At 41.1% G+C, this 13,908-nt stretch overlaps 1 protein-coding gene across 1 annotated transcript; it reads left to right on the top strand.

The window, feature by feature from the left end:
* The first annotated feature begins 5,311 nt into the window (after positions 1-5,311).
* MARS2 (methionyl-tRNA synthetase 2, mitochondrial) lies at positions 5,312-7,093 on the top strand. Its single transcript, XM_007935380.2, has one exon. The coding sequence runs from the start codon at positions 5,312-5,314 to the stop codon at positions 7,091-7,093; it is 1,782 nt and encodes a 593-aa protein (XP_007933571.1).
* Positions 7,094-13,908: the final 6,815 nt, after the last annotated feature.

Genomic DNA, 13,908 nt, shown 5'->3' with positions numbered 1-13,908 from the left:
TCTCTGGCTTCCTGGCTTTTAATCCCCTTTCTCCTGCTCTTCCGGCCTGCTGCTTTGGGCGTCCCTGAGTTGTCTCTCCTCACCTGTATCCCTGGGGCTTACTAAAATCAAAGATAACCTTTTGAAAATTGTGGTTGAATATATACAAGATGAAATTTGCCATTTTAAAGTGTATTAAGTCAGTGGTATTAAGTACATTCACAATGATGTATAATTATCATCACTATCTAGTTCCAGACCTTTTTAACATCATGACTAAAGGTAACAGCCATTATAATAAATTAATAATAATAAAGCAAGTACCCATTAATAATCGGAACATGGAATGTATGAAGTATGAATTTAGGAAAATTGGAAATTGTCAAAAATGAAATGGAACATACAAAGATCGATATCCTAGGCTGAAATTGACATGTTTTGGCCATTTTGATTCAGACATCTCTATGATCTACTATGCCAGGAATGACAAATTGAAGAGGAATGGCATGGCGTTCATTGTCACAAAGACTGTTTCAAGATCTATCCTGAAGTACAGTGCAGTCAGTTAGGATAATATCCATATGCCTCCAACGAAGACCAGTTAATACTACTATTATTAAAATTTATGCATCAACCACCAAAGCCAAAGACAAGGTAATTGAAGATTTTTACCAACTTCTGCAGTCTGAAATTGACTGAACATGCAATCAAGAAGTGTTGATTATCACTGGTGGTTGGAATGCAAAAGTTGGAAATAAAAGAAGAATCACCAGTTGTTGGAACACATGGCCTTGGTGAAGGAAAAAATGCTGGAGATCGCATGATAGAATTTTGCAAGACCAACAACTTATTTATTGGAAACACCTTTTTTCAACAACATGAATGGTGGCTATACATGTGGATTTCACCAGATGGAACACACAGGAATCAGATCAACTACATCTGTGTAAAGAGGTGATGGAGAAGCTTAGTATATTCAGTCAAAACAAGGCCAGGAGCTGACTGTGAAACACACTATCATTTGTTCATATGCAAGTGCAAGTTGAAGCTGATGACAAATAAAGGAAGTCCACGACAACCAAAATATAACCTTGATTATTTTGCTCCTGAATTTAGAGACCATCTAAAGAATAGATTTGATGCATTGAACACCAATGATTGAAAACCAGAGGAGCTGTGGGATAACATCAAGAACATCATCATCCATGAAGAAAGCAAAAGGTCATTAAAAAGACAAGAAAGGAAGAGAACACCAAAATGGGTGTCAGAAGGCACTCTGAAACTTGCCCTTGTGCAGAGAGTAGCTAAAGCAAATGGAAGAAATGACAAGATAAAAGGGCTGAACAGAAGATTTCAAAGAGCAGCTTGAGAAGACAAAGCCAGTTATTATAATGAAATGTGCAAAGACCTGGAGTTAGAAAACCAAAAGGGAAGAACATGCTCAGCAGTTCTGACGCTGAAAGAACCGAAGAAAAAAATTCAGGCCTCGAGTTGCAATACTGAAAGATTCTATGGGTAAAATATTGAATGATGCAGGAAACATCAAAAGAAGATTGAAGGCATACACAGAGTCACTGTACTAAAAAGAATTGGTCGATGTTCATCCATTTCAGGGAGTGGCATATGAACAAGAACCAATGGTCTTGAAGGAAGAAGTCGAAGCTGTACTGAAGGAATTGGCAAAGAACAAGGCTCCAGGAGATGTTTCAACAAACGGATGCTATGCTGGAGGCACTCACTTCTCTATGCCAAGAAATTTGGAAGACAGCTACCTGGCTGACTGGAAAAGATCCATATTTGTACCCATTCTAAAGAAAGGTGATCCCACAGAATGTGGAAATTATCAAATGCTTATCATTAATATCATATGCAAGTAAAATCTTGCTGAAGATAATTAAAAAAAAAACAAAACTGTTGCAGTATATTGACAGAGAACTTCCACAAATACAAGCTGGATTCAGAAGAGGACATGGAACATGGGATATCATTGCTAATGTCAGATGAATCTTGGCTCAAAGCAAAGAATACCAGAAATACGTTTACTTGTGTTTTATTGACTATGCAAAGGCATTTGATTGTGTGGATCATAACAAACTATGGATAACATGGAGAAGAATGGGAATTCCAGAACACTTGATTGTGCTCATCAGGAACCTGTACATAGACCAGGATGCTGTCGTTCGAACAGAACTAGGGGATACTGCATGGTTTTAAATCAGGAAGGATCTGCATCAGGGTTGTATCCTTTCACCATACTTAATCAATCTGTATGCTGAACAAATAATCCAAGAAACTGGACTATATGAAGAAGAACAAGGCATCAGGATTGGGGGAAAACTCATTAACATCCTTCTATATGCAGACAACACAACTTTGCTTGCTGAAAGTGAAGGATGACTTGAAGCACTTACTGATGAAGATTAAAGACTTCAGTCTGCAGTATGGATTGCATCTCAACATAAAGGAAATGAAAATCCTTACCACTGGACCAATAAGCAGCATGACAATAAATGGAGAAAAGATTGAAGTTGTCAAAGATTTCATATTACTTGGCTCCACAATCAATACCAGTGAAAGCAGCAGTCAAGACATCAGACAACATATTGCAATGGGCAAATTTGTGGCAAAATACCTCTTTCAAGTGCTGAAGAGTAAAGATATCTCCTTGAAGCGTAAGGTGCGCCTAACCCAAGCCATGGTATTTTCAGTTGCCTCATATGCCTGTGAGAGTTGGACAATGAACAAGGAAGACCAAAGAAGAGTTGATGCTTTTGAGTTGTGCTGTTGGCAAAGAATTCTGAAAGTACTGTGGACTAGCAAAAGAACGAACAAATCTGTCCTGGAGGAAGTGCAGCCAGAATGCTCGTCGGAAGTGAGAATGGCCAGACTTCATCTCACCTACTTTGGTCATGTTGTCAGAAGGGACCATTCCCTGAAGAAGGATATCATGCTTGGTAGAGTGGAGGGTCAATGAAAAAGGGGAAGGCCCTCAAGGATATGGATTGACACAGTGGCTGCCACAATGGGCTCAGATATAGCAAGGATTGTGAGGCTGGCGCAGGACTGGGCAGTGTTTCATTCTGTTGGGCATGGGGTCACTATGAGTCAGAGCCAACTTGACAGCACCTAACAACAATAACCACAAGGGTAACCAAGGAGTCTTGGTAGTGCAGTGGTGAAGCGCTCAGCTGCTAACCAAAAGTTCAGTGGTTGGAACCCACGAGCCAGTAGGCAGGAAAAGATGTGGTCATCTGCTTTGGTAAAGATTACAGTCTTGGAAACTGTACAGGGCAGTTCTACTCTGTCCTATAGGGTGGTTATAAGTTGAAATGGACCCCATGGCAATGAGTTTAAATAAAGGTAACCAGGTACTCATTAAGCAGTCACTCCCTATTCTCCCGGAAAAAGATCCTGGAGCTCTGGTAGTATAGTGCCTAAGGCACCTGACTGCTAACCAGAAGGCTGGAACCACCAGTCACTTCTCGGAAGGAAGACGGAGCAATCTACTTCTGTAGAGATACTGCTTCGGAAACCCAAGGAGCGGTCGCTATGAGGCACATAACAACGACAACAACAGCCCCATTCTCCCTTCTCTATGCCCCTGACAACTACTAATCTGCTTTCTGTGTCTATAAATTTGCCTATTCTGAATTCAGGGAGATGGAAGCATATTTTATAGTGAGTATTTTATATAGCCTTTTGTGTCCGGCTTCCATTATTGTTGCAATGTATCAGTACTTCATTCCTTTTGTTGGGTGAATAATAATTCCATTTTTTTGTAATAAACCACATTTTGTGTATCCATTCATTATGATAGACATTTGGCTTGTTTTCAGTGAAAACACACCTTTCAGCTTTTGTGAATAACGCTATGAACATTAGTGAGATAATGTTTTACAATCATTTGCCTGGCAAAAATTTAAGAAGACTGACAATACCAAGTATTGGAGAGATCTTTTCAAAGGTATGTTGTTGATGGGCCCATAAATTTGTTTAACCTTGTTGGAAAACTTCTTCTTGTGAAATTGGATATTCACATTGTTTATGATCCAGTATTCACTCCTAGGTATATACCCAAGAGAATCTTTATTACATAGGTACTAGGAGATATACACATGAATGTTAATAGCAGTACTGTTCCTAAGAGCAAAAAACTTGAACCCACGCAAATGTGCATCAGTACCCACCCAAATGTGCATCAGTAGACAGTTCTTTCAAGAAATCCTGCTGTTTAGGGAAGGGGAAAAATGAAGCAGTTTTTTTAAATTTTATAAGGTTTAGAGAACACACAGCATATTTGTATGTTGACACATTAATTGACTGGAAAAGAAAAAAAAAATAATGATGAGGATTGCAGGAGAACCTGATCATTCAGACAATTAGCCTCAATTTCTCCCCCAGTTTTAGATGTTATTGTACATGCTCTCCAGTTAAGTTTTACCTATCCTTCACTTGCCATTCTTAAATTTTTTTGATCAAATAAAGTACATCAACTGAGAACCAAAAGATATTTATTTTACCTGTTACCTTCTACAGACACTCTGACTGGTCTACCTATATTTCATATTACCACAAAAGTCAGATCCAACTTACCACACATCACTAGAAAAAACAAAACCAAACCCACTGCCAGTGGAGTTGGATCCGACTCATAGCGACCCCTCCTTGGGTTTCTGAGGCAGTATCATTACGGAAGTAGATTGCTCAACCTTCCTTCCGAGGAGTGGCTGGTGGGTTTGAACCCCCAGCCCTCTGGTTAGCAGTCAAATGCCTTAGGCACTACAGCCACCAGAGCTCCTACACACGCCACTGTTGTTGTTGTTTGCCGTGGAGTCGGCCCCGACTCATAGCGGACCCCTCCTTGGGTTTCCGAGTGGCTGGTGGGTTTGAACCACCAGCCTTCTGGTTAGCAGTCAAGTGCTTTTAGCCACTATGCTACCAGAGCCACTACTCACTATAAAATACTATATAGCAGTGAAAACGAATAAACTACCTATGAAATTACTAACCCAAAAAAGAAATACAATATGTTATGGAAAATTAAAAATGTATTTTCCTTTATCATCTCTTCCAAACCCAGTTTCTCTAAGCTATTTTTCTTGCCAGTTTTCCAGTTAGGCAGCAGCTCACTGCCAGCTCGGGTGTGTAAAGTACACGGAGGGTGGAGGCGTGGCGGAGGCGTGGCGGAGCCGCAGAGGGCCGCAGCTCCGTCCTGTTTCATTGGCTTTCGGGCCGGAAGCTGCGGAGAGTTCCCTACTGCGCATGCGCTTCTCACACGTGCTTCCAGAGCACCGCCTCTACGGCTCTGAGCCTATGTGGGCTGACCCACATCATGCTGCGGATTTCGCCTCTTCGGCTGCTATGGTGCACCCGGTCCAGTAGGGTCTCGCTCCTGAAGGTCTTTGGCTCACGGCACTACGGTTCGTGCCCTCTTGGTGTCGGCAATGAGGTCCGCGAAGGGCGCGCCTACTTCACGACGCCCATTTTCTACGTTAACGCGGCGCCACACATCGGGCACCTGTACTCTGCTCTACTGGCGGACGCCCTTTGCCGCCACCGTCGTCTCCGGGTTCCCGTTGCCTCCGCCACGCGATTCTCCACTGGCACTGACGAACACGGCCTGAAGATCCAGCAGGCGGCAGCCATTGCGGGCTTGGCCCCGGCCGAGTTGTGTGACCGAGTCTCTGCCCAGTTCCAGCAGCTTTTCCGGGAGGCTAATATCGCCTCCACCGACTTCATCCGCACTACCGAGGTGCGGCATCGCCTGGCTGTGCACCATTTCTGGGAGGTGCTGAAGGCCAGGGGTCTGCTTTACAAAGGGCTTTATGAAGGTTGGTATTGCGCTTCGGACGAGTGCTTTCTGCCTGAGGCCAAGGTCACCCGACAGCAGGGCCCGTCCGGGGTTGCGTGCCCTGTGTCTCTGGAGAGCGGGCATCCCGTGTCCTGGACCAGGGAGGAAAACTACATTTTCAGGCTTTCCCAGTTCCGGGAGCCGGTCCGGCGGTGGCTGCGGGACGACCCTCAGGCCATCACTCCCGAGCCATTCCATCATGCAGTTCTTCAGTGGCTAGAGGAGGAGCTGCCCGACCTATCTGTCTCCCGCAGGAGTAGCCAGTTGCACTGGGGCATTCCGGTGCCTGGGGACAACTCGCAGACCATCTATGTTTGGCTGGATGCCTTGGTCAACTACCTCACTGTGATAGGTTATCCGGATGCTGAGTTCAAATCTTGGTGGCCTGCTACCTCTCATATAATAGGCAAAGACATTCTCAAATTCCATGCTATCTATTGGCCTGCCCTCCTCATAGGGGCTGGCATGAGCCCTCCACGTCGCATCTTTGTCCACTCCCACTGGACAGTCTGTGGCCAGAAGATGTCCAAGAGCTTGGGCAATGTGGTGGATCCCAGGACTTGCCTTGACCGCTACACTGTGGATGGCTTCCGGTACTTTCTTCTTCGGCAGGGTGTCCCCAACTGGGACTGTGACTACTATGATGAAAAAGTGGTTAAGTTGCTGGACTCGGAGCTGGCAGATGCCTTGGGAGGTCTCCTGAACCGATGCACTGCCAAGCGAATAAATCCATCTGGGACTTACCCGGCCTTCTGCACTGCTTGCTTTCCCAGGAAGCCAGGGTTGGTGGCGCCAATGGTTCGTGCTCAGGCAGAGGACTATGCTCTGGTGAGTTCAGTGGCCTCTTTGCCCAAGCAGGTAGCAGAGCACTATGATAACTTTCAGATCTATAAGGCTCTGGAGGCAGTGTCCAGCTGTGTTCGGCAGACTAATGGCTTTGTTCAGAGGCATGCACCATGGAAGTTGAACTGGGAGAGCCCAGTGGATGCACCCTGGTTGGGTACTGTGCTTCATGTGGCCCTGGAATGTTTGCGAGTTTTTGGAACTTTGCTCCAGCCAGTCACCCCAACTCTAGCTGACAAATTGCTCTCCAGGTTGGGGGTCTCTGCCACAGAGAGGGGCCTTGGAGAGCTCCATTTCTTGTCTCGATTCTATGGACATCCTTGTCCTTTTGAAGGGAGGAGGCTTGGACCTGACACTGGGCTCTTATTTCCAAGACTGGACCAGTCAAGGATGTGGATGGTAAAAGCCCACAGGACCTAGAAACTCAGTTTTTATTGGCATGTGGTAAAAAAGTTAATGTGTTACTTTTATGTTTTGCATTTTCAGGAAAGTTACACTAGTGTTTTCTCAAAGGGTTGCATCACATGAGCACATAAACTATGTCCCTGTGAAAAGAGGTTTGTAGTCAGTCAGGTTCTTAGTGCTCTGTGCCCATTAACCACTGTCTTTGCACACCAGTGTCACTAGGATGCCTCCAGGGGGAAGATGGGTTAGAGAAGACATTGTGAAATACTGTTCTTTCTCATTGGGCCCCTTCCAAACTACAATTATGCTATTTGCCCAGGTTACCTCTCATGGCTTTTATTTTCATTGGCCTAACCTCTGCTTCTTGGGCAAATTAATGCAGTAACTCCTTGTATTGACAGTGGGGGTTGGAGGGTGTGCTTTTATCTCACCTTTTCCCAGAGTAGCCCTTTTGTTATATATATTGGGTATCCTGTTAAAAAGAGGTTCTATTATTAAAACTTTCCAAACAAATCCTAGACAAGAGGGTTTTTGTTTATGTTCATCCCATGCTTTTAATTCCTATACCATGACTCCCTAATTTTTTTTTAATAGTCCAGTAGTTTTTGTAACATTACGTTTCAACCAGTAGATGGCTCTAGTCTCACACATACAAATCCTTAACATCGTGGTTTCAGAGTATTTGTAATAAATTACTTTTCTGTGTTCTAATTTTGCAGACCTTTCAATTTTTATTGCTTTCCTTGGAATAAGGGATAACTTGTTTGCAACCACTGCTGTTTTAACAGAAAACAATTAAAAAAAATCAGAATCCTCATTCTTTTTCAAATGACTGAAAATGACATTTAGACTAGTAAGTACATCACATTTGAGTATGATAAAACTATAAGACTCTCTTGAAATATTTTGTATGTTTAAAAATCTTAAGCTTCAATAACAGGTTACAGGGATGATAAATGTGTAAATAGTTCAAAAGGGAATTATTTTCTTCATCTCTTAGAGCCTTAATTTTGTTATTCACATGCATAATTTATCTTATATGACTTTTTTGGTAATAAATAATAGAAACTGTTATGGTTATTATAAATGTGGATACATTTACTTTCAAGTTTTGTTGATTTTACGTCTTTCCCTTTTAATTTAATAAAGTTTAAAGTTTATAAGTACCTTATTCAGGCCTGTTCTGTTGTAGTTGTTGAAGGGGATGATGAAGGGAGGAAATGATCAGTGCTCCAGGAATTTCAAACTGGATTTAGTGATATCTCCAAGGCTCCATAAGAGAACATCACAAAGATGTTGTTAAGGTATCAGTTTATACAATAACTACAACACTAAAGCTAGTGTTCTATCTCATAGGTGACTGCACAGTTAGACCAGAGTTTACAATGAGAACTTGCCTTGAAATATCCATTCTAAGCATGGTAGTAAGCAGGGAGGGCTCACTATGAAGTAAACTATTATGCTAGTAGTTCCCTCACATTTATCCTAGGTGCTACCATTCAGCACCAGAGTTTTACTGTTGCCTGGAGACGTTGCTTGGAAAAGAGTGCTTGCAGGAATTATAAAGGTAGAAGAGTTTCAACAAATGCTTCTTCAGAGCCTGTATTCTTCATAGATATCCTGGACTTTACATGTGACATATTCCAATTACCTGCTTAGATTACTAGGGCAGATTACTGGGTGATAGGGTGGGATGTAGTTATCTTTTAGGATTGGATAGGGCAGAGAGTGGTGAAAAATGGGATATGCTTACCTAGTAACAAGAAAACAGACTTGGAAAACTGGTGAAATGATAACCTCAGCCCCTTGAATGCCCTTAAAGCAGTCTTACAGTTCTTATCATGGATGGAGAGAGAATTATCATTTTCCCCTTGAGTGATCTTTCCCATGGCCTAGTGCTGGTTAGTACACTGGACCTTGGTTTGCTAGAGGATGTTAATGGGGTTCCTCTTGTGCAGCTTATCATTTGTGCAGGCACTTAACTGGCTGTCAAGAATATTTGTGGTACCAGAGGGCACAAGAAAATAGGGGCACCCAGATAAGAGAGGGTATAAATTATGATAGGTATTTTGAGTGCGAGAGTGTGCTAAATTGCTAACTTCTAGGGTTGTATGGAAGGTGGACCAGTTGGGTTCTCTATAGAAAGCACAACATGTAAAAGAAAGATTCTGTGGGTACTGAGTTGATATGCTTGATTTGATCCAGCAGGTTAGGAATGGCCAATGGAGAACAGGTAAAACTTAAAACTAAAAGGTATGTGCTTCGAAGAGAGGAGATCTTAACCACTTCTGGGAGAAGAAAATTTGTAGCATGCTCAAACAGGTGGACCCCTTGGCCTGTCCTACTATGATTATTCGAGGATACAGTTGTATAAGTAGACTGTCCAGACTGTCACGGGGCATTTGGCCATCAAAACTTGAAGGTGACTTTAATGAAAGAAATTCTATTCCCAAGTAAGGTAATTGACTTTTACTGGGGTCAGCTTTCGGTAGAGGTTTTCCTGAGGATTATATTCTCAGGTTTAGGGTTCTTCTGAGAAAGAATCCCCCTATTCCAGAACTGTTAATACCTTATCTGGTATCCGTGAATTCTTGACCACAAAGAAGTTTTCCCCAAATAATACCCTTTTGGCTCTCAAATACTCATTTTGGAATATTTCCTGGAGGCAGTGTTTTAGGAGGTGATAGAAGATTGCCTAGCTCAGGTGTTCATGGGATGTCCTGTTACTACCTAGCTGCCATTTCAGTAGATTACTATATATGAAATCATGAAAGAAGTTGTGGGCAGTATATTTTAAATGGCACCATTATATACTGGAGGTCCATTCCACAAGTGAACATAGATTAGGCACCTCAGAAGTCTAACCTGTGATTATGTGGAGGTCAAGTGTAGGCAGGAACAGCAAATAGGCACAGTCTCTAAAGTTTCATTGAAACCTCAGTTATTCTGTAAATAGGCTTCATTTTTTCTTGAAACACCTATGGACTCTGTAGGGCCCATAAACATCCTGATAAATTGAATGTTAAGTTGATGTCAAAGTACTTGAGAAAAGTCTTAAGTTGGAACATGGTCTGTGAGGCACAAGGTCTTTTGCACAGTTGCAAAGATGTTACTTTGAGGAGTAAGGTACACCTGACTCAAGCCTCAGTTGCCTCTCATGCATGCAAAAGCTGGACAATGAATAAGGAAAAGCAAAGAAGAATTGATGTGTTTGAATTATGGTATTGGTAAAGAATATTAAATGTACCATGGACTGCCAGAAGAATGAATAATTCACCTCAGAAGAAGTGCAGCCAGAATGCTCCGTAGGAGTGAAGATGGCGAGACTTCATCTCCCACACTTTGGACATGTTATCAGGAGGGACCAGTCCCTGCGAAGTCATGCTTGGTAATGTACAGGGTCAGGGAAAAGGAGGAAGTCCCTTCAATGAGATGACACAACATACAGCTCTTCACTAGGAAGTTTTGAAACCCAGGTGAAGCCAGTAAGTCGTTAGGTTGTGGTCCTCTGATTAGTATAGCTCATAACCATGAAGTAGCTTGGGCAGCAGGTGACAGAACCAAGAATTCAAAAGTCTTCTTCTTGGGTATCAAAGTCGGAATGGTTTTCTGGACCTCTGACTGCCCTATCTCTACCAGGTATGTAGTGGCAGTATTGGTCTGCATTGGTGTACACTTGAATTGTGGGAAAGCCAGGCTTACTGGCAACAATTTGGTCCATAAAGCTGCTATATGCTCCTCGATCCATAACTCATTCTGGAGGCAATTCTCTGCTATTTGAAGTTCTACCAGAATATAAAAAACTCTTATTAGTGAGGTCTTATTTATATAAGCCTTAGTAGGTCTCTGTTGTGGCTTTTGCTAAAGAGTGAATAATATCCACGTCAATCCAACAGAAGACAGGAAGGAAGAAAAAACAACAACAACAACAACAACAAGGCATATATATATAACCAAAGGAAAGCTGGTATAGCAATATTAACATTGTTGTTGTTGTTGTTGTTATGTGCCGTCGAGTCAGCCCTGACTCATAGCGACCCCTCCTTGGGTTTCCGAGGCAGTATCACTACGGAAGTAGGATTGCCCAACCTTCCTTCCGAGGAGTGGCTGGTGGGTTTGAACCGCCAGCCTTCTGGTGAGCAGGCAAGTGTCTTAGCCACTATGCTACCAGAGCTCCCAATATTAACATTAGGTAATCTAAAATTGAAGGGGAAAACTATTACTAAAGATAAGTGGGACTTAATATAAAAGGAACAATCCAACATCAAGTTACAACAATTACAAACTTTTATGATCTAACATAGCCTCAAAATATAAAATGCTAAAATGGAAAATTACAAGAGATGTTCAAGTCCACAAAAACTGAAATTGCAACTTATGTGTCTACAGCCTAAAGAAACCATGCAGTGAAAAAGTAAAATTATCTCCTACTAGACATTAGCAGGAGCTTTGGTGGCATAGTGCCTAAGGCATTTTACCGCTAACCAGAAGTACTCCTGGGAAGGAAGAATGGGCAATCTACTTCTGTAGTGTTACCCCCTCGGAAACCCAAGGAGGGATCGCTATGAGTGGCATCCAACTCGATGGCAGTGAGCTGCTGCTGCTGAGACATTAGCACTTCAGGCTTTTTAATGTTCACTATCAAAAGTATCATCACTGCTGAATGTAGGAAAAAAAATAAATAACAGCAGCAAGGTCTTTTCCATGCATGCCTTTGTGAATGTAATAACTTTCTTTTTATAGTGATGTCAGCCAAATATACTTGCTCAGTAAGTCCTCTGTGAGGTTAAAAGGGGAGAGGCCAAAGGCCATAATTTTTCCAATTTTTAGTTCAGTGAAAAGTGAAAATGAAGGGAGAAAACCAACAGTTCTTTGTGTTCTCTCATTTACTTTCCCATCAGTGCAGTGAGGTAGGTATTATTTTTTCCCTGTATAACTGACAAGAAACTGTTGCAACGACTCAGTAGCTTGGCCAGGGTTATACGCTTGTAAAACAGGAGAGTCTAGACTCAAACTTGTTTTGATGATGAAGGTTTAGCACCTCCTTTAGCCTTCAATATAAGGAACTCTGGTGGCGCAGTACCTAAGTCACTTGACTGCTAACCAGAAGATTGGCAGTTCAAACTCACCAGCTGCTCTGTGGGAGAAAGAGGAGACAATCTACTTCTGTAAAGATTTACAGCCTTGGAAACCAAATGGGGGTAGCTATGAGTTGAAATTGACCCAATGGCAGTGGTTTGGTTTTGGTTTTTAGCAAAAATACCATGATAAAGTATACTGTATTGTTATGCAAACAATACATATATTATATGGTTTTTACCAACTTTACACACTACACCACCTCCATGCATTCTTTTTGTAAGCACTATATATGTGGGTGAATTATTAACATGGGCATGTTATTTGCAAAAAACAGTGTACTGAAGGCATTGCTTTAAGTATTGTGGGAAGAAGTCGTATAATCAGATCCAAAGAGCTGAAGATGAGAAGTCCAAATAAGAATACTTAGTTGAAATATATCAATTAGTGTTTCAAGATAAGAAATTAGCTTCTTGATAGATTAAGGCGCCCTGTTGGCATAGTGGTTACCATGCTTGGCTGCTGATCAAAAGATTGGTGGTTGACTCTACCAGCCAATATACAGGAGAGATGTGGTAGCTTGCTTCCATAAAGATTTACAGCCTTGGAATCCCTGTGGGGGCAGTTCTGCTTTTTCCTATAGGGTTGCTAGGAGTTGGAATCAACTTTTTGCCAGTGGGTTTGGTTTTTATTTTTGGATAGCTAGATTATGAAGCTGATGAGTGAGTACCCAAATAGAAACTTAGAAAAACATACTTATCTAATAGGTATATTTCTCTTTTGCTTTCAATAGCTTCCTTTATATCCTACACCTGCTTACTTGTGCTGGTGCTAATTGTTAAAATTCTGAGTAATTCTGTAGTCTCTGTTTTTCTTTTCCCTTAAGGTTATCTTGTTTCTTATTTTCAGAACAGTGTTCCAAATTCTAGAATCCACCCGTTCTCTTCTAAGTCATACATTCATGAATCTAAGTATTTTGAAATGAGGCTTTACTAAATAATACTTTAAATATACATTTATCGGTAAACATGAAAACATATCAATATTCGAAAGTTTTATTTGAATTAGCTATTATAGTAACAAAGTCAGAGAATTTTATTAGAGGTCACAAACACTGAAACTTTTTCATTTCATACATACAGTGTTAATACAAATGAACTTATTAGTAAGACTCATATATTTTACTAACAATTTAAGTTCTATGAAGTTACTGATCATTTATTGCTGTATTCTTATGATACCTTTCCTGATAAGCCTGCAGAAACCAGGTTAAATAACCTTTGACTCTATTCAGTTACTAAAACAAATACCAGTCTATTAGCTAAAATGTCACATATTAGATAATACCCTATAAACTATATCTCATATGACTGTGAAGACATGTTCTAACTTCCCCAAATTGAATGGAGACTTCATGATGAATCACATAAAGAATACTCATTGTCATATTTTACATTTTTTAAAAATGAAATATAGCTGGTATGTTGAGCATGGGCTACACTTTGAAGAAGTGTGATGAAACCTATTTAAAATAGGTCTCTTGCTATAATTTTAAATGTATTTTTAAAATGTATCAAAAGGTATTAAAGTCCTTGCTACCTTGTAAGGCTACAACAACTTACATATTTATTCTATATTTTAAATAATTTATTCAGAACTCTGTTTAAATGCAGGTAGTATAGAGTGCATAATTAGCAAGGCATGATAGATGCTTTTTCAGTTTTTTTTCAACAGTAAATTATGACTTAGAG

Source organism: Orycteropus afer, unplaced genomic scaffold (assembly GCF_000298275.1).
Source record: "Orycteropus afer afer isolate SDZICR_OR568_19922 unplaced genomic scaffold, OryAfe1.0 scaffold00002, whole genome shotgun sequence".
In the NCBI taxonomy this organism is placed as follows: Eukaryota; Metazoa; Chordata; class Mammalia; order Tubulidentata; family Orycteropodidae; genus Orycteropus; species Orycteropus afer.
This window is presented reverse-complemented; position numbering and strand designations above follow the sequence as displayed.

Coding starts and splice junctions, on each gene's coding strand:
- MARS2 (XM_007935380.2), top strand. CDS start 5,312: ATGCTGCGGATTTCGCCTCTTCGGCTGCTATGGTGCACCCGGTCCAGT.